At 39.1% G+C, this 22,058-nt stretch overlaps 1 protein-coding gene across 3 annotated transcripts in view; it reads right to left on the reverse strand.

Moving 5' to 3' along the window:
- The window catches only part of LOC126262383 (structural maintenance of chromosomes protein 6), a 200,027-nt gene that overhangs the window by 152,670 nt on the left and 25,299 nt on the right, over positions 1-22,058 (reverse strand). For all 3 annotated transcript variants that reach the window (XM_049958980.1, XM_049958981.1, XM_049958982.1), the window contains one exon: positions 4,170-4,365. In XM_049958980.1, the coding sequence (XP_049814937.1) occupies positions 4,170-4,365 (196 nt within the window). The remainder of the gene's footprint in view (positions 1-4,169; positions 4,366-22,058) is intronic.

The following is a 22,058-nucleotide window of genomic DNA, read 5'->3' on the forward strand; positions in this document are numbered from 1 at the left end:
TGAGTGAACTTGGGAAAGAATAGTTTTACTATACTCCAAGTGTATGCACCTCAACAAAGATGCAGTGAGGAAGAAAAAACAAAATTCCTTGAAGAACTGGAAGACCAAGTAAGAGAAGATAACATTATGATGATTGGGGATCTGTATGCTCAGATCAGCATGGATAGAAATGGATATGAGGAGGTGATGGGCCCTTTTGGATATGGAAGATGAAATGTTGAGGGTGAGGGCCCTTTTGGATATGGAAGACGAAATGTTGAGGGTGAAGAAATTCTAAATCTGTGCATAAGGAATCATCTTTTAGTGAAGAATACATTCTTCAAGAAACAAGATAGTCATAAGATTACTAGATATGGCTGGGATGGAAAATCTAAGACAGTTGTAGACTATACATTAACAGACAAATTAATTGGAGGAAAAGTAAGGGACACTAAATTCATACCAAGTGAGTACGTGGATAGTGACCACAGGTTACTAGTAGATGATCTAAATTATAAGATGAAAAGCTTGAATGCTGTACACAGAATGCCAAAAATTAAGGAGTGGAAGTTGAAAGAAGAAGAAAATAAGAAAAGTTTTCAAAATCTAGTAGCAAAAAAATTACTAAAAACTGAAAGGGGTAGTGTAGAGGAAGAGTGGAACCTATTTAAAACATAAATAGTTAAAAGTGCTGTGCAGATATGCGGCAAAACAAAGGGTAAAGTGAAAGACAAAGAAACCAGTTGGTGGAACGATAGCGTAAAAGACACAACTAAAAAATGTAACATGGCAAATAAAAAACATGGAGCTTGAAAAAAGAAATCGGAACCAGGGGCTGGTGCCAAGAGATGAACAAAAAAAAAAAAACGCCGAGCAAAGATAATCGTGAAAGAAGACAAGGAGAATAGTTGGGAAATATTCACCCAGAAACTAGAGCAGGATAGCGAAAGAAACCAAAAACTGCTATATGGGTTATGGGTTATTGAAAAGTATAAGGTCTGATAGAGAAGACATTAAAGTGATTGAAACAGAGGATGAGGATATTATGAGGGGCGTGGAAGGTATCAGAGAAGAGATGAATAATTATTTTGAAATCTTACTGAATGGAGAAAGTGCACAAGAAAGTGACACCGAAGTCATTGAATTAGAGGAGGAGCAGGATCCAATCTCTTGGTTAGAAACAGAGAATTCCCTGAAACAGATGAAAAGTGGGAAGGCGGCTGGAGTACATGAGCTGACAGCAGATATGATTAAAACTTCAGGAATCCATGGAATACAATGGTTACACCAGGTGCTGGGGGTGATATGGAAAGGAAACAAAGTTCCAGATGATGGAAAAAAAGAATTATAATACCATTGTTCAAGAAAGGTAGTAGAAAGAAAAGTACCAACTACTGAGGAATCACACTGATATCACACTGCCTTAAGATAATGGAAAAGGTCATAGAAAAAAGGTTGTTGAAACTTCTAGAACACCAATTAGAGGAACAACAGTATGCGTTTAGGTGTAATATGGGAACAATAGATCTCATTTTCTCCCTCTGTCAGTTAAAGGAGAAGTATTGGGAAAAAGGAAAGGACTTGATAGTAGCATTTGTGGATTTGGAAAAAGCATATGACAGGGTACCAAAGGATATAATGTGGGAATGCTTGAGAAAACATAATGTTCCTGGTTTATTAATTTAAAAAGTCCAGATGCTGTACAACGGTTGTGAGAGCAGTGTACAAGTAGGAGGTGGAAGATCAAAATGGTTTAAGACGAAGAGAGGTGTTCAGCATGGCACATTACACTTATGGACACAATCATGAAAGAAATCAAGGAAGAAGAAAATGAAGATCTCAATGCTTTTGATTTTGCTGATGACATCGCCATTTGGGGAGAGATGGAAATGGAGGTTCAGAGGAGACTAGATTACTGGAACATAAAATTTAAAAAATTCAAGTTAACTGTGAGTAGGAACAAGACAGTGGCAATGAAGATAAGCGGGACACCCACACCTTGTTAACATCATAGTGGAGGGGGAGAAGGTTGAATGCGTGAAAAGCTTCAATTATCTGGGTAGCATCATATCACGCAATGGAAGTTCCAAACTAGAAATCTTAAACAGAATAACAAAAGGATCTAGCTTCTTTCACCAAGTACGAAATCTAATCTGGGATAAGGAAGGCCCTCTAGGAGCCAAACAGACCATGTATAAAACTTATCTCCTGCCAATCATGGTGTGTAGTCTACCGTCCTGTGTCATAAATAAGAGAGTCAAATACAAGCATGGGAAATGAAGTTCCTTAGGTGAGCTCTATAAAAAAACAGGAGAGAAAAAGTCAGGAATGATTATGGAAGGAGAGACCTGCAGGTGACATTGACTACACAGGAGAGGATGAGTGCTTTCAGATTGAAGTGGTTCAATCATGTGAAGTGAACACACCCAACTCGAACTCAATAACAATGATAATTAACAAAATGATAAACACTTCATCATGTAGCTGATGAACGAAGCTACGAGATGCAAGAGAATAAATTTCTTTAGCAAATAGTTTCTTTAAACTCATTTGAGAAAGATTGCATAGCAACAGCAGCTGGCACACGTCTCTGTTTCCACAGTGTAGTAAATTGGCCACTGGCTGTGCCCAAGTGGGCTGCGAATGTTTCGTTCATAACAGATGGTGTGCAACGATCATTAGTGGAGGCAGCTGCCTCTTCGGAATGAAAGGGGTGGACTAGCTCAGAGCTGAGAGTCTGCACAGGGGCCAAGTTATCTTGCGTGTGCTCTACCAGGGAACAGAGTGCCCCTGATATTTGAGATATGCTAAAAAATAAGGAAAAATAGATGACAGTGAGCTGTAGGTGTGTATTCTCCAACAAGAGACGCAAGTTCAAAAACTGAGGTATAGCATTCTTCTTCGTGTGTGTGTGTGTGTGTGTGTGTGTGTGTGTGTGTGTGTACGCGTGCGCACGCGCGCATGCTGCACAATGCTTCATCTGTATGGTAAATGGCTGTACTCTCTCACACTATTATTTGTACTCACATCTGGACTCTCCACAGCTGTCCTATTACATTAGAACTTGGTGCTAACATCCAGCACTACTGCTTTGCTGTTTCCAGATACTTCACACAATACTGATGCCGCTCTGATCAGCTTTTCCTCACTTATGGTACTAGTATCACACCAATTTCTTTCTAATCCTCTACCCTACCTTCAACTACTTAAGATGAAACTTCAACGGGATTCTAAACATCTAGAGGATTTTCATTAATGTATGGCCCACAAGAAAAGTTTTCATTCATTAAGACAGAAATCTCAACAACAAATGTTATTTCCATTAGTGGAGATGCTGACTTGCATATGGGCACATCAAAAAGACTGTGACAAAATAATCTTTCGGCCAACAAGGCCTTTGTTAAAAATAGAGGACAGACACATGCACACGCAGACACATATGCGCACGCACACACGTGCATGCGCACACACACGCAAATGCATGCGCACACACACGCACGCACGCACGCACACACACACACACACACACACACACACACACACACACACACACACACAAATGCAACTCCCACACACATGACCACAGTCTGTGGCAGCTGAAGCTGTGGTCATGTGTGTGTGTGTGTGTGTGTGTGTGTGTGTGTGTGTGTGTGTGTGTGTGTGATCATCTATTTTTGACAAAGTCCTTGTTGGCTGAAAGCTTATTTTGTGACAGTCTTTTTGTTTTGCCTGTCTGCAACTCAGCATCTACACTATATGGTGAGTAGCAACTATCCTTTTTCTAATATTGTTACATTCCATCCTGGATTTTCCATTGTTTGATTTTGTTATTTCCATTTGGTTACATAGTGTTTTATGATTAATGCAAATCATTGATTCAAATGTGACAAGTACTAAACATTAGGTTATGGTGTCCATATCCTGAAAGTTGTAATGTCCTACAGCATCAGCGTGTGACTAGGTATTCAAATCAGATGTTGTATTCGCCATTCTGTAGCTATTAAGCAAGCTCTTCAGAGAGGCAAAAGTTTTATCACCTCATTTTGTTCCCTTCACATGGTTTAGAAGTGCAAAGCTACATTACAATTTTACTATTAAATTCTACAATGCCACTAAATGCAAATTATTCTACAAAAATCACACTTACAACAGTTCATGAAGCACCAACATGTGCCAGAACAGGACTTTACCTTTGACTGATGAAGCTCTGTTTGTAGCACTGGCATTGCCACCAAGAGCAAGGATGACGCCAGTCAAGATTGCACTTTTTCCACTCCCATTTCTTCCAACAACGAAATTTATTCTTGGGTTCAAATCCACTTCTAAATTGGCGTGACACATGAAATTCTTTAGGTGAATTTTTGCAATCGTTCCTGGTACCTCTAACTGCAATGAAATGCAAACATCAACTATCGTTACTAATTTTGGGCAGATAAAAGGCTATATCATATTTACGTGAGCAACCCGTTAAAGCAATACAAAATTGCTTGAAAAGCCACCATATTTAACACGTAAGGTCTGGCTAAAACTAACAAAATAAATTAATTGATAAATAAAGAGTTAATTTTGTTTGTTAACTTTGATAACAAAAATATTGTGCAGAGTTTGGTATTTGAGTGAATGACAGAGATGAAACAGGCAGAAAAAGATTCATTTAGAACAGAGAAAAGTAACGAAGAGTGGTGCTCTGTAAAAAAGAATAAAATGAGAAACAAAGAATAATAAATCAGATTCTGCAAAGTTATATAAGTGAAAAACTAGATACATGAAAGAGAAAATTTAGGATTTAGGAAAGCATCAATTCATCTCAAGGTCTCTTTCTCCCATTGCAATTACTTAACTTTTGACAGAACAACTTTTTTTTTAAAAAAAAAAAACAAAAAAACAATAACTGCTCAATAACTCAATTTGAACTTTTTACTTGGGAGGATAATTATTCTTTCTGTCATCATTATTTTAAAATTTGTAACCTATCAAAGAACTAAAGTAAGTATGAAAAATAAATCTTGAAGCTTGACCCTTCTCTTGAAGATACATAAATTTTATATGTGTTAGTAACACTTTAAAAATGGCATAAATATCTGTTTTCCTGAGCCCAATATCCTTCTAAGTAGCCGTTCTAAAAAGTATTAATGCATGTTAAAACAACTTGTTTATATGTTCTCCCTCCATTCAATTTTGACAGTATAAGTGTGACAGCTGCAACTTTTTGTCACAGAGAGTTATGAGTGTAATGGGAGTAGGACAACTGCAGCCGCATGTTGAAGAAACATGAGAAGAGGCAGACCTGTTCAGTGCTGGCTACTTTACATATTATACAGCTTGTTTGCTATTATGTAAATGGCTAGATAAATAATCTACTCAGCCAAACAGCAGCAAGAGAACACACATATAAAAGGTATTAAGGTTTGCAAGCTTTCAGAACCACTGGCTCCTTCTTCTGGCAGAAAGACTGAAGGAGAAGGAAGAGGGGTGAAGGAAAATGACTAGTGATGTTCAGGAAAAGGGGGCAATGTTCAGATAAGACGCCCAGAATCCCAGATCAGGAAACACTTACCAGTTGGGATGAGTAGGAAAGACTGTTCTTCTTCCAATTAAAATGATGTGCAGAACTAGTTCATATAAGTTGGCAGTAGCTCCCACAATTTCAGACTTCAGTAGAGGCTGAACAATAAACTGAATGTTTATTAGCATGTAACTCCATCACTGGTGTTCTCTGTTCAGGTTTAGCATTTGACTAACTCTCAGTCTGTGTGTGTGTGTGTGTGTGTGTGTGTGTGTGTGTGTGAAACAGAGCACCAGCACGTCATGATCAAAAATACAGTGAGACAGTTAACAAATGAATAAACATGGAACATCATTCAGGAAGTGGACAACAATCCACACAAGAAGACTGTTGATATTTCACAAAAACTTAACATTTCTCCATCAACATTAAATGTCACAATGAGCAAACGAAAAGTAACTGAAGTAGTACATTTGGAAGGAGAAGATGGAAAACGAAAATGAGTGTATGACAGTGAGTACCACAAATGGAAAACGTGCTACTGAAGTGGGTACGGCAAGCTCGTGCTTTGATTGTTCCAACTAATGGTACTGTCGTTCGGGTAACACAATACATTTGGCACAAAAGTTGGGACTCTCAGACTTCAAAGCATCCAATGGTTGCACCAAAAGTTCAAGAACTCAAACAATTTATTGTATAAATGAAGTAAAGGTGAGGCAGGAAATGAAAACATTGATACTGTTGAGTGGTGGGAAATACTCCTCCACAAATCATACAAAGATACAATCCCAATGATGTTTTTAATGCAGATGAAACTGGTTAATTTTTTATTTTCTCCCTGAGAAAACTCTTGAGTTCAGAGGAGAGAAAGGCCATGGTGGAAATTTAGTAAATAGAGACTAACTGTCTTATTATGTTGTAATGAAAGTGCAACAGAAAAATTGATGCCATTAATAATTGGAAAGGTGAAGTATCCACAAAGCTTTAAAAATGTACAGGCATTTCCATGTGAATGTAAGTCTACTGAGAAAGCATAGGTAACAGCAACCAAATTCAAACAATTCTTGTATGCCTAGGATGCAAGGTTGGATGTTAGAAATATGAAAAACATCCAGTTTATTGAGCAGTGTGCAGCGAATTGTTTATTGACCAGTGTGCAGCGTATCCCCAAGATACAGCCAATCTTTGTAACACAAATCACATTCAGCCACTCAACAAAGATGTTAAAAAAATGCCTGAAACAAAAATACAGGAAAATTCTTATACAGAAAAGACTTTCTTGCCTCATACTACATTGAGAATGGTGACAATCTTGGATAGTATGTATTTTGTAAGAAATACCTGGGATTCCATGCAAGAAAGCACTGCTTCAAGAAGGCTATGCTTATGCTGGAAGTGACAAAGGTGTGGCTGTCTGTCAGTCCATGATAACTGATAAAAGTCTAGCAGGAAAATATGGCAGAAAACAAGAAGAAAGTGAAGGCAAGGATGAACCAGAACCTTTGCCATTTCCTACAACATGAAAATCTATTGAACTAATGGACACAGTTAAGCAATGTGTGATGAGTTTTGAAGTCAATAAAGACGTGATGAATATATTAACTAAGATGGATGAACAATATTACAATTTGGGCAAAAGAAATAGTCAACTATTGATAACCATCACTCCACTCCATGATCCTAGTGCAGCAACAGCAATTAATTATTCCAAAATGAAAAAAAGTCTCTTTTGCAAAAGGCTTTATTGATAATTATGCATTTTGTGTAGTTGGCGCATCTTCAGATTACCTGGCAGTAATAACAAAACTGTTTTTGTTACATGAAAGTACGCGAGCCTATTTAGTAGCAATATTGAGCTAGGGGTGGGACATGAAAATTATCATACTTGCCTTAAAATAGCAAGAGCCACATTAGTCAGATAAAGGGAAGCCTCAATAATAAAATATGAAATCGTCAAGTTTGGACCAGGAGGGCAGCCCAGAATAACAAGATGAGTAGAGTTAACTAAAAACATTCAAATTTATATTGAGTTCAAAATCACTATAAAATTTTATTGAGGTAAGAAATAAGAATAAAACAAGAATAAACACTCGCCAAGATGAAGAGGAAAGTGGTGCAGAGATAGGAAGATGATCACAAACATATAGTATAACATGTAAGAAGACAACACAGTGTATCCACGTGAACACCAGACTGAGTGGATCACTAGGTAAGTTAAGAGGGACAAGCAAGATCTAAGAAAGTGAAGAGTGGTAGCAATGTGAATGGGGGAGGAAATACAGAATGGAAGGAAATAAGGAACTGGACAAAAGGGATGGGATGAGATGAGGTTGAGGGAGGGGGGAAGGGGGGGGGGGGTAAGAAAGATAAAAATAAGAATGTGTACAAAGCAACAGTGAGTGGAGAAATTAGTACACCCAAGAAATGGGCAATTATTCAAATGTGAAAAAAGCAGGCATCACAGTGTCATAAAAATTTGATGTCTCTTAAGCTGTTGGTCATTGCAACTTAAATTTTTAGAATGCTTCAGAAATTTAATTACCTCTAACACGTCCAGAATTGTTAGATTTTTAAGTTTAGGCTCACAATGTACAATCTGAAGGGAATCCAGAGTAAGTTCACAATTGCTGCTAGCACAAAGGTGTTCTGCAAAGTAGGATTTGTTTTGTTATTATGTCCTTTTTTGTAAGCAGTTTCTCTTGAAATCTTATTTTGAACAGCACAACCAGTTTGTTCGATGTATGCTCATGGGCACTGGGCACAGATGAGTTCATACGCACCTGCATTGGAGACGAACTGGTACTGAATCCAATCATGGGTGGAGAAATATTCTCTAACAAGAGGCCCTTTAAGGAGGATGGCTAGTCTGTATGATACATCACCCAGAAAAGTTACAGTGACAAGCTGAATTCGGAAAGAGTACTGTGAGGACTGATTGTGTTATTAAAATTTACTGATTTTTGACAAGATAGCTTGTCCACTACTTTGTCATTATAGCCATTAGCTTCAGCGATATGTTTCAAATGAGTTATTTTACATTCTAATGAATTAGGGCGTAAAGGGATGTTACACACTTGATGAATCATTGACGAAAAATGGCTATTTTTGTGTTTAATGGGGTGAGATGATGAGATGTGTATAATAAGTGATGAGATGTGTATAATAAACATATCAACAAAAAGATGGAATAGCAATGGGGTACTGCTTAGCCAACTGTTCAGCAGACATTTTCATCAACACATTACAGCAAAAATACCTCAAACGGCAATGCCCCCCCCCCCCCCCCCAACAGGAAAATCGTCTTTTACTGTAGGTACGTAGATGACATATTCATTGTATGAAAACCAAATTAACAGCACAAGAGTGCTTGTGGAAGGGTTCAGCAACCTACACTGTAAACTGAGCTCATGATTTCAAATCTTCATTTGATTGAGGGATAAATTATGTTTATCAGTCCTTATAGCACTCCTTCAGAATTCAGCTATGCTACTCTCCCTTTCCTTGGTGATATACTGTATAGATTAGCCAACCTCCTCAAAGGGCATCATGTTAGAGCCGCTTTCTCCACCCATGATAGGATTCAGTACCTGTTTGTCCATAATGAACAACCAACTAATAGTTTATTCTCTACCTCACATGTGTATAAGTTCATCTATAGTAAATGTCCCCGAATATGCACCGAACAAAATGGTTATACAGTCAAAAAAAGATTTCAAGAGCAACTACTTACCAAAAAGTATACCACAACAAAACAAATCCTCATTTGCAGAGCACTTCATTACTTGCAGCCATTGTGAACCTACTACTGATTCCCTCTGGATTTTACATTGTGACCTTAAATTTGAAAATCTAACAATTCTGGAACAGTTTGAGATAACTAAATTGCTTCAGATTTCTAAATATTTAAGTTGCAATGACCAACTGGTTACTACAAATCAAATTTTTATGACACAATGAGCCTGCTTTATCCACATTTGAATAACCGCCCTCTTGGGTACACTAATTTCTCTGATCATTGTACACTCCTGGAAATTGAAATAAGAACACCGTGAATTCATTGTCCCAGGAAGGGGAAACTTTATTGACACATTCCTGGGGTCAGATACATCACATGATCACACTGACAGAACCACAGGCACATAGACACAGGCAACAGAGCATGCACAATGTCGGCACTAGTACAGTGTATATCCACCTTTCGCAGCAATGCAGGCTGCTATTCTCCCATGGAGACGATCATAGAGATGCTGGATGTAGTCCTGTGGAACGGTTTGCCATGCCATTTCCACATGGCGCCTCAGTTGGACCAGCGTTCGTGCTGGACGTGCAGACCGCGTGAGACGACGTTTCATCCAGTCCCAAACATGCTCAACAGGGGACAGATCTGGAGATCTTGCTGGCTAGGGTAGTTGACTTACACCTTCTAGAGCACGTTGGGTGGCACGGGATACATGCGGACGTGCATTGTCCTGTTGGAACAGCAAGTTCCCTTGCCGGTCTAGGAATGGTAGAACGATGGGTTCGATGACAGTTTGGATGTACCGTGCACTATTCAGTGTCCCCTCGACGATCACCAGTGGTGTACGGCCAGTGTAGGAGATCGCTCCCCACACCATGATGCCGGGTGTTGGCCCTCTGTGCCTCGGTCGTATGCAGTCCTGATTGTGGCGCTCACCTGCACGGCGCCAAACACGCATACGACCATCATTGGCACCAAGGCAGAAGCGACTCTCATCGCTGAAGACGACACGTCTCCATTCGTCCCTCCATTCACGCCTGTCGCGACACCACTGGAGGCGGGCTGCACAATGTTGGGGCGTGAGCGGAAGACGGCCTAACGGTGTGCGGGACCGTAGCCCAGCTTCATGGAGACGGTTGCGAATGGTCCTCGCCGATACCCCAGGAGCAACAGTGTCCCTAATTTGCTGGGAAGTGGCGGTGCAGTCCCCTACGGCACTGCGTAGGATCCTACGGTCTTGGCGTGCATCCATGCGTCGCTGCGGTCCGGTCCCAGGTCGACGGGCACGTGCACCTTCCGCCGACCACTGGCGACAACATCGATGTACTGTGGAGACCTCATGCCCCACGTGTTGAGCAATTCGGCGGTATGTCCACCCGGCCTCCCGCATGCCCACTATACGCCCTCGCTCAAAGTCCGTCAACTGCACATACGGTTCACGTCCACGCTGTCGTGGCATGCTACCAGTGTTAAAGACTGTGATGGAGCTCCGTATGCCACGGCAAACTGGCTAACACTGACGGCGGCAGTGCACAAATGCTGCGCAGCTAGCGCCATTCGACGGCCAACACCGCGGTTCCTGGTGTGTCCGCTGTGCTGTGCGTGTGATCATTGCTTGTACAGCCCTCTCGCAGTCTCCGGAGCAAGTATGGTGGGTCTGACACACCGGTGTCAATGTGTTCCTTTTTACATTTCCAGGAGTGTAGTTTCGTGCACATTCTTATTTTCAACATATTTACCTTTACCTACAGATTCATCCTCCACCTTTCTCCCACCCCATCCTATTTTTCTAATTCCTTATTTCCCCCTGCCCCCTCCAACTTCCCCTCTTTCTTTTTTCCCGGTCATCCTTTCCTTTCAGCTTTAAAATCTTTACTCTGTTAGTAGACTGCTTTCTTATGCTGCCATTGGCTCTAATCTAAGAACATTTAACTCTGCTTACTTTATAATATTCTTCTTATATATTCATATCCCTCATTTTTATATATTCCCCCTTCTTTTTTAAGTATTATACAGTTTCAGTTTTACCTTTATCATTACCACTGGCTACATAAAATTCAATTTTTGTATTCTTCATGACTTTATTTGTATTTATTTCCATCATTTCCATTTCTACTTTATTTATTCGTATGCGTATGCACTTCTGCTCTGCTCTGAGTGCTACCTCTCAGCACTTTCTTAGACCCCGCTAGTCCCTCTTAGTTCACCTAGTGACTTACTCCCTCTGGTGTTTACATGGATTCACTACACTGGCTGTTCACATGTTGTATTACATGTTTCTGATCACCTTCCTACCTCTGCACTGCTTTCCACTTCAGCTTGCTGATTGTTTACATTCATTTTATTATAATTCCTTCACTCACACAGATTTTATCTTGATTTCAAGCTCAAAATAATTTTTAACGTTTTTAATATAGCTTTAGTCATCTCGCTATTCTAGGCTGTCCTTATGGTCCAACTTGATGATTGAGTATTTCATTTCAATCTTGTGTTAATGAGGTTCCCCATTATATGACTAATACAGCTTTTATTGTTTTAAGGCAAGTATAATAATTTTTATACCTCACCATTAGCTCAATATCACAAGTTTTCAGTGCCAGATAGATTTGCGTACTTTCAAGTAACAAAAAATTTCTGTTACTACTCGCAGATAATCTGAACATACCCCATCCATGCAAAACACGTCACTAGCAATAACGCCTTTTGCAACAGATTAGTTTTATCCTTTCTTTTTGGAATTACTGATGCACTTTTCAATGCTTTATAAAGACTGGACTATTCATTGTTTCTTATTGTATTACAGTGTAGTTAGGCTAAGATGTATGATGTATCGATAGATTGGTGAAACAACAACCCCTATTGAACTACCAGTAAAAATTCACTAATGGAGAGATGCTACATGAACAACATTCATTTGTGTTGAGAAGTTCAATAAAATCTGCAATTACAGCATATTTTTATTTTTTCTACATAGCATGCCAGGTTCGTATTTTGGACGACAAAGGCTAACCTCCTGCGTTTTGTGACTTTCCTGCATTCAAACTGGCTGATGGTAGATGTGTCAATTGGCTGATGGCAGATGTATACTGTCTGACATATCTGATTTAGCCAATGTCACAGTGTTTCACACATTTTTGCTTCTTATACACTAATATGTAATTTTGAAAGTTTCTGGGTGTTATATTCCAAATGCATTCTTGAAAAAGTGTATTTTGAATTATAATTTACTGTGATAGCATGTCAGGAAGTGTGGCATTAAGAGATTGCATATTACCCCAAATACGGTACCTTTTCAATTCGTAGTTTCACCAACGAAAAAAAAAAAAATAAAATAAAATAAAATCATTACCACACCAGCTACTTTTTAGTAATATGTTTTCCTGCTTATAATGTTCAAAATCTGTGAAAACCTGTGGTCCCTTCATAAATGCCACAAACAAGATTCCACTGCATTTGGCACATTCATTTCTAAAAGACAACCATTTGCACAAATCCTAAAATGTGTCACTAGTCGCAAGCAATTTTGTAAATTACATCCCATTGTTAGGCAAACAATGATAAGATGTGACAGCAAATGCTCAGTATTATACATCTTACCCTATCACACCATATGGAATTACTGAGTGATGTACAGTCTATGTACACAGCTCTGAACAAGAGGAGTTGGTACAGATGCTTTGTACACTTACCCCAACCGATCACATAACACAGTTTTGTACACACCTTCAAAGCAATGCCACAGAATTTAAAAGGGTGTGCCTTATTCCGCTTTGCAGAAGATGAAAAACAAATTGCACAGAGGACAAACAAATGTTTCATTTCATATTCTCCCCCTGTACCTCCAGTATCATTACAGTTTATTATGACAACTGTGAGGTTGCTGAGAAGCCATAGGAAGAGGAGAATGTTGAAAAATTGCCCACATATAAGAAATAATAAATGGTGTTCTTTATCACAAACACTCTACTAATGAATAAACTTTTTGCCCTTACTTCACTATTTTGAGTAATACCATCTTCTTCTATAAAATAACTTGCACTATATCAACAATTCTATACTTAAAATTAAAACAGGAAAGAGAACACCATAAAAACCAGGAATACAGACCCAGAAACCACACATGTGGAATTGTCTGAGGACATTACACTTCCATGTAGTATACATTAGACATACTTTTTGTTCCGTTGATCCATTATGAGGATATCCTCAAGGGTGTAGAACATGTCATAACAACAAGATTACATGATAATTTAAGGAGTAAATCTAACAAAACTCACCGAGTAATAGAGGTGCTGAATTACAGAAATGCACAAAAACAAGACAGATACACATACACAAATCTGTTTGTATGCATTTACTATTCAGTGAGTTTTTACCTCTAGTCCTTAAATTATTTAAATTCCAACAAGACTTTCATATTTTGTAATGAATGTAACTAACCAATTTTTTAAGTAAAACCTACACTGATCAGCCAGAACATTACGACCACTGATCTACTATCAATATAAACCTGTCCAGGCGATAGCAACATCACCTAGCGAGGAATGACTGTTAGTCAGACATACACACGGTGCATATAGTATCAGCAAATGTGCTGTCCATGTGTAGAATGTGGAAAGTGCATGATCTATCTAAGTTTGATTGAGGGCAGATTGTGATGACCTGGAGGCTTGGCACAAGCATTTTGAAAACTGCATGACTTGTCAGGTGTTCGAGGAGTGCTGTGGTGAGTGTCTTCAAGATGTGGTGAAATCAATGTGAAACCACATCCTGATGCCATGGGTTTGGGTGACCAATCCTCATTACAGATGTCAGACATCATAGTCTGGGCAAACTGCAAAACAGGACAGGCGGAACTAACATCAGACTTTAATACTGGGCAAGGCAGAACTGTGTCTGAACACACAGTGCACTGAACACTCCTAACAATGGGCCTCCACAGCTGACGACCCACGCATGTACCGATATTAACACCATGACATCAGCAACTATGATTGAAATGGGCACATGACCATCAGCACTGGACGTTTGCACAGTGGGGCATTGCACGGTCTGACGATTTCTGATACCTTCTGCATCATGCCGAAGGGGCATTGCAAATCTATCGTTTCCCAGGAACAGCTCTTTGACACCTGTACTGCAGGATGCAGCAACCAGGCAGCAGCTCCATTATGCTCTGGGAAACATTCACAAGGGCATCCACGAGGCCAGCAAAGCTCATGCAAGGTGCCATGACAACTAAGGAGTATCGTACAATGGTTGCAGATCACATACACCCCTTCATGGTGAGCATATTTCCCAATGGCAGTGGCATTTTTTAACTAGATAATGGGAGCTAAGTCACAGGGCCAGGAGTGTGATTGTGTGGCTTCTAGGAACACAATGACGACTTCCAATTGATGTGCTGGCCCCCCTACTCACCAGATCTGAACCCAATCAAACACATCTGGGATGGGACTGAACATGGCATTAGAGCTCATCATCCCCTCTGTGGAATTTACAGGAATTAAAGTGACTTGTGTGTGCAGATGTGATGCAAGCTCCCTCCAGCGACCTAACAAGGCTTTGTTGCTTCCATGCTATGACGTGTCACTAATGTTATCCATACCAAAGGTGGACATACCTGCTATTAGGTAAGTGGTCATATTGATCTGGTTGATCCGTGTATATCCAAAAACATTCACATAGCACATGACAATTTGTTTTGGTGCTTCAACAGTTCTGTGGTATGCGCACCTAACTGAATTTATTATCAAGTTATAATCCCAGTAATTTAACACTATGGACACTACCTATCTTCCTGTTGTTATATACTGGGATGCAACCTCTTATATATTCTGAATTTCATACTGTGTATTTTTTTCAAAGTGGCAAAGAATTGGCTAGAAACCACTTGTTAATACATAGCAGCAAAGAAGATACCACAGAATACATATCTCCTTTGGAACTGTCTTTGATAGTCTACAGCAATTGAATCCATAATGAGCAAATTACTTTTAGTATAGTAGCCCTTCACCAGGTCGAAGGAGATATCTATTGCATGTTCCCTGCTCCAAAACAGCTTGTTGTAGAGCAGGATTAGGGTATCACTGACAGAAACCCATGTTAAAAGTGATTAATTAGCCAGATGATTTGTAAGATTCACATAAAAATCTAGTCATGCCTTCCAAGTTCTTCCATACATAGTTATTGAGGGGGACAGTACTACAGCTACAGAAATTTATATGGCCTTCTTCAAGTTTACAAAGGGGAATTAAAAAGCTCCTTTCCATGAGACGGGAAACAGTCCTTAAGGTTTTCTGTACAGCGCAGTGCAGTACCAGAGCTACGGAAATTTGTATGGTCCTCTCCAGGTTTAAAAAGGGGAATTAAAATAGCTACTTTCTTTGTTGGGGGATACATTCCCATCTTTGAATCAAATAAAAGAGATTGAAGAGGGTTTCTTTCCAGCTGTTCTAGTGATGTGATGCAATAAGAGTGGTAAATATTGTCATGACACAATGACATCCTGCGGACAATGCCAAATCTAGCTTCACACTGACGACTGTTGGAAATTTCACTGATAATAAAAATGAAGTCTTATGTGTTCTTTTTAATAATTACTTGATAGTAGCAGAGAGCTGGATGGTGATGGTGGTGGTGGTAGTGGTGGTGGAAAAAAAAAAAATGCTCCACTGTGTCTGGGTAATATCTCCTTTGTTTGTCAAATCCCAATCTTTCATTGTAGATTAGCTCATATCCCATCCTCATAGAAACCCTTGCAATGTGACATGATTTTCAATCGTGCTGCTATCTTCGCTGTATGAACGATGTGAAGTACATATCTGTTCGTAAAACATCTTTCATGAATTTTTGCCAATTATAATTCAGGAATAATTATAAAATAGTTATTCTGTTTCTTAATGAACAATGGCGATTGGAGCAAAAAAAGTTTTGTGTACCACTGCACCGGTCACAGCATCACAATTACTCAAGGAAGAAAGACTGTGAGAAGATATATCACTTATTCTCATTCCACGTGATCATAATTTAAATATTATAATTGTAGAACAAAACCATAAGAACACTGTAAATGACTTGTACTGAACATGTTGTACTATAGTTCAATTCTTTTATCTTGGCGGCTCGCGCATGCCCGCCCAGACGCGGGAGATTGCTGCATTGCCAGTTGCACACGACGCACGCGCCAATAGAAGCAGTGCCATAGTATAGCATAGTTCGCAAGCTTACGTTTAGGGGGGAGCGTGCAGTTCATGAAGTAAAGCCACCACGGCTGCATTAACCCTTTCGCTGCTACAAAGACGTGCTCCCTGCATTCCGCGCTGTGCACGATTTTGTAACTGCACTGCTCGCCTGTGCAGACACATTGTGTTCCGACTGCTTTGACACTCTTATCATTCGATTCCACAAAAACTATTTGGCACAAAAATTAGATTTTTACATGTCTTCTTGACTGATACCTTCCCCCCATAAATGACTTAATTTTGTTTCGATGTTCAACGCAGTTATTATGCAGCATTAAATATAGTAAACCATTGCACGAAATTTTGAAGAGTTTGCAGAGGTAAAAGTCCATAGAGTATACTTTCCGTATGGTCGATTTTAGTTGCCACAATGTTGAGAATGAAATGTGGACAAGATACCTAAATTTCATATAAAATTACTACATGTAATGCTGCATAATAACTGCGTTGAACATCGAAACAAAATTAAGTCATTTATGGGGGGAAGGTATCAGTCAAGAAGACGTGTAAAAATCAAATTTTTGGGCCAAATAGTTTTTGTGAAATCGAATGATAAGTGTGTCAAAGCAGTGGGAACACCATGTGTCTGCATAGGCGAGCAGTGCAGTGATAACAAAATCGTGCACAGCGCGGAATGCGGGGAGCACGTGTCTGCAGCAGCGAAAGGGTTAATGAAGAGACAAAGCACTAGAAATTTAAAAAAAAATTGCATTCAAACGAATATAATTAGTGAAGTAAGGCACTTTGATATTGTTTTTAAATAATGAAAATATTAAGCAGCGCACAAGATTTGAACTCATAACCTTTCGCGTAGAAGCCCAACACCTTAACCGTTACGCTAACGCAGCTCGTCTGACTACAGAACGCCATGAGGACTATAACACGTCACGCAAAATACTGACAAACACTGTTGGTATGATTATGAATTACTCACGCTTCGTCGAAGTGCAATAGGAAATAAACAATTACTGCTGTTCTTTATTGCGAAAAAGCGGTTCGTGAGATTGATACAAACACCTTTCCTTGCTATCGCCTGAATTAGGAGTCTTATTGCTTGTTTGGTTTAATTAATTAATAGAATATGAAGCAATTGGTATAAAGAATGCTTTTTCAAAACTTTCTATAAAAGAAAGTCTGCTATCAAGACATTGCTTTTGTTCTATTACTTTATTTATGACTGAACGTTTCTAAAACTGAAGACACTCGTCCATGCTATGCACTGCAGTTGAGATTTGGCAACGTCATTCTCTGTTCATTGGCTGACTGTGTTTTGTGACGTCAGATGCGCAGAACAAACCTAAACTCGGCCGCCAACATAAATGACGCGCACTTTAGCTGTAATTTGTATCTCACTGTGGATCACAACAGTAACATGCAAATTCAAACATTTTTTGTTACACTTTAGTGTGAATGTTACTGATACCAAATGGAATGAGATGTTTACCATTTCCAGTCACAGTTTAAAGTGTAATGGTGAATGTAATGTAACACAATAGAAAAATGACCAGTGACAACTGGAGACAGTGCCATACTTTACCCCAATGTTGTACCACGACACTGAATGTCATATTAATCCACATAAATAGTGGTTTAAACCTCTGAAACACATTGGGGAAATAAATAAATTGTGACTGGTAACAGTAAACTTGTTGTTTCATTAGACACTTGTTTTTGTCTTTAAGTCCTCAAAATGAGGAAACAAATATTTTATTTGCAAAAAGTGACAAAGTTATGATGTATGAAGCATTTATAGTGTCAATTTAATCAGTTTTTTTTTTTTTACAAGCATAAGCATGCAAAAGGTGAAATATTGATATTTTTGTACACATAAAACAAATGATGATTTGTTGCAGTTAGTCGTCTGAATATTATGAAAAAATCTGAAGCATGGACTAATGACAAAGATTCAAACAATACAAAAGTTCAAAGAAAGGAGAAGTGCTATACCAATGCTGAATCTACCAAGGATTATGAAAAAATAATTTTAATCACTTCTCATGTTAAACAGCATCTCAGGGACTGAGCTTGAAGTACATTGCTGTTAAAATTAAGAACAACTATCCTATGTTACTACATCAGTCACCTCATTCTCTGGATACCTACTAAGAAGTTTTTCTATTAAAACAATCTGCATCATAACAGCAAGATATAAGCAATCTTCTTTGTATATTTATTAAGTGAATGGCATACATGGTTTCACACAAAATTTAATGTAAAAGTAAAAACAAAAATGTAAATTTTACAAGCTCAGATTAGTTGCAGCCATCAAGACACATGTGTGTTGGAATGAAGATCTCCACTGCATCACCAGGGTAAGCTCTCAGCTCACATTCTAGACAAGGTAAGATGGCTTGTCTTGGAGCTTTACATTAAGAGCTTGGTGTTGAAAGGTTCACCGCATGTATAGATTTTATGGACAAATACCATGTCCTGGGAAAATTCTGTTAAAACTTTTCCATATATGATGAAGCAGTGCAAAACCACTGGTCATTTCTGATGGATCTATTAAGTCAGAAAAATAACAGGTAGCATTTTCATTCCACAATGTCAAGGATTTAGCACTAAGATTGAAGCTGTCACCAACAAGCTGTTGAGCAAGATGCCAAGGAGGGTTTCAGAACTGTAACTTATTTCCTGCCAGCCAGGATTTGCTCTGGTGGGTAGGCAGTTCAGGACTGTTGATTTATTTGTATTCCTTTATGAGTGCTTTCTGTTTGCAGAGAAGGAATTGAGCTATATGGCTGAGTGTTGGAACCCAATATAGTGGAGTAGACCTGTTGCACCCAGTAACCATCCTCAACACTGTACATAATTAGATGTCTATATCTTTAGAGTGAGCCCTATTCAACCCGACTAGCGCACAGTAATCGGCTACAGAAAATACCAGGCTTAGTGCTGGCCGAAGCTCCCCATGTAGTGCCATTAAGCTTCTGGATAATTTTGTTACATGCTCTTATCTTGGGCACAGTATTTACAATTTGTTGTCTGAAAGATAATGTTCTGTCTGTCACTTCTAGATACTTGAGGTGTTTTCAGTGTTTGAGTATTGTGTTATTAAAAGATATTTACAACTGACAATTTGTATCTATGTTATTTAGGTGAAAGCAACTAGCTTTGGTCTCAGTCAATATTTGGTAAAAGCCTCCATTCAGTGTCGATACATCTTCTGTTAATACAGTCTCTGTGACTTCACAGTTTTTATGTTCAGCAGCTAAAGCTAGGTCATCCAAACTTCCTTGCAGCAATATTATGCAGAGCTGAGGTGTAAAGCCTGAATAAAGTTGACGCCAGCATTGATATTTTTAGTAGTACATTGTTCATATTTTCTGTTTACTTATACTGTTGTGTTTTAAAGCTTGAAAGTATGTCTGATACATGCTACTGATTAGCCTCAATACTGTGTGGCAAGGGACTACATTAATCAGCTTGCACAGAAGGCCCTTCTTACAAATTATTGTAGGCAGCTGTAAGTCTACAAACACTACTGATGTTAATTTCTTATTTTTGGACTCCACCCCTAAATGTGTGGTGAGCTTTTTACAAGCTTTAATAAGACCCACAGACTTGGTCTGTGCAGCTTCTATTTGGCCTAAGGCCAGCTTGCTCTGGGGGTATGAGGTTTGGAATTTTCAGACCAGTTCTGCTGAGGAACAGCCTTTCCAGCAGTTAGTAGTAGCAGCTTAAAGGAGCTATTAGTCTGTAGCTTTCTAGCTTGTGGCATGGATTGTCTGCTTTTAATATGACAATTATCTTTGCAGTTTTAAAAGCATCTATTAAGATTCCTGATGCTAGAATGTTTGTTGTTTTGCCACACCAAACGAGAAACTCACAGTGTATTCCAGTAAAACAGGGTGCTTTACCTGTTTTGATGCGTCAGAGCAGTTAATAGTTCTTTCCTGGCAAAATCACCAGAAGATTTTGAGTCACATGGTGCTTCTTTGCATAGTCCACTACATTACTTTTTTAATTTGACATGTATGTTGTCAATTTTGTGGTGTTCTAGAAAGAAAAAAAATTCAGGGGTCTATCTGATTTGGTGTGAATACTGCTGTACATATATGGGCTGCTTCCCCAAAGCTTTTTCAATAGACTTCACGCCAGTCCGTTCGGCTTTTCGAAATTCAAGTTCTTGGTTGTCTCAATCCACCTTTCACTGTGTGTGTCATCCAGTTTTTCCAGAAGCCACACACACACACACACACACACACACACACACACACACACACACACACACACACACACACACACACACACACATATACGATCACATAGTGGCACAGCTTATCTTGGCAAACCAAGGCTACAGTGGAACAATTTGTGTGTTTCACGAACTCCTGCCACAATCATTCTTGCTCTTTCATTATGGGGCTACATTTTCCTATCACCACCTGAATAGCGGAGAGGCTCTCAGCAGTTAGTCTATACCTGAACCTTCACTTAGCCTCACACCTGTCAATTGCAGAGTGACAACTCTCACTCCACTAGATAGCAGGTTTCCCTCTGAGAATTGCTGTGAGGTTAGCAGATCTTAACAAACACTTGGTTGCAGCAAAGGATCCTGTAGTATAGTTGAAGTTCGTGCTTTACCCACTGTTCAGATGAGTGTTCTGCTGCAAAAAAAAAAGACATTCAACAGCTTGATCAAAGGGACTCGTGGTATCAAAGCCGTACAGCACATCATGAGCATGATAATCCACATAGACAAAGAATAAGCATAGAGCCTACTGAGAGCCAATGGGTGCAATGTTCATGAGATGGAATGCAGCTGCTTGGAGTAGACTACAGTATTCACATTACCTGTACTGTAATTTTATAAGGTTTACTACACGAGATGACAGCAGTGTAGCCTGAAAGCTTTAAAATCATTATTGTAGTAGTTTCATTTTTTTATCACTAGGTTCTTCTTGGGTGAAGGTAGTGGTGATTTGATGATTGGGACATATAGTTTGACCGTTTTTGTTTTGCCTGATGGGATGAGCTTGGGGCCTGTGATGTACACTTTCTTCTAATCTTTGCTAATGATCTGGAGGAGGCAAGTTATTTACCCTAAGTTTGCCCCTCACAAATGCACTTGCTGATAACAGTGTTTGTGATGGTTTGAGTCACTGAGGCTTAAAACAGTGAATGCCTTCTTGAGATGCAATTTATCTCAATGAAATGAACATGGGCAGTACCTGTCATTTATATCTTTCTCAAATCTTAAAGTGATATTTGTCTTGTATCCTTAATCTTCTATATCTTCTTGACTACGCTCTCTATACTACATTGTTGAGACAGGAACTAAAACTGAGGGAATATAAGCAAAAGCTGAAATGCTTAACTCGGTTTTCAAATGTTCCTTTATGAAGGAAAATCCAAGAGAATTGCCCCAATTTAATCTTTGTACCACTGAAAAGATGAGTGAAAAAAGTGTTTGTTGTTGAGAAACAGCTGACATCATTTAAACTGAAAAGAGCCCCATGGTCTGATGGAATCTCTATCAGATTCTATACTGATTCAGCCCCTTTTCTAACAACAGTCGGTTAAGAAAGCACAGGTCACACCCATTTACAACAAGGGTAGTATAAACAACCCACAAAACTCACACCCA

The sequence above is a fragment of the Schistocerca nitens genome, chromosome 6 (assembly GCF_023898315.1).
Source record: "Schistocerca nitens isolate TAMUIC-IGC-003100 chromosome 6, iqSchNite1.1, whole genome shotgun sequence".
Taxonomy (NCBI): domain Eukaryota; kingdom Metazoa; phylum Arthropoda; class Insecta; order Orthoptera; family Acrididae; genus Schistocerca; species Schistocerca nitens.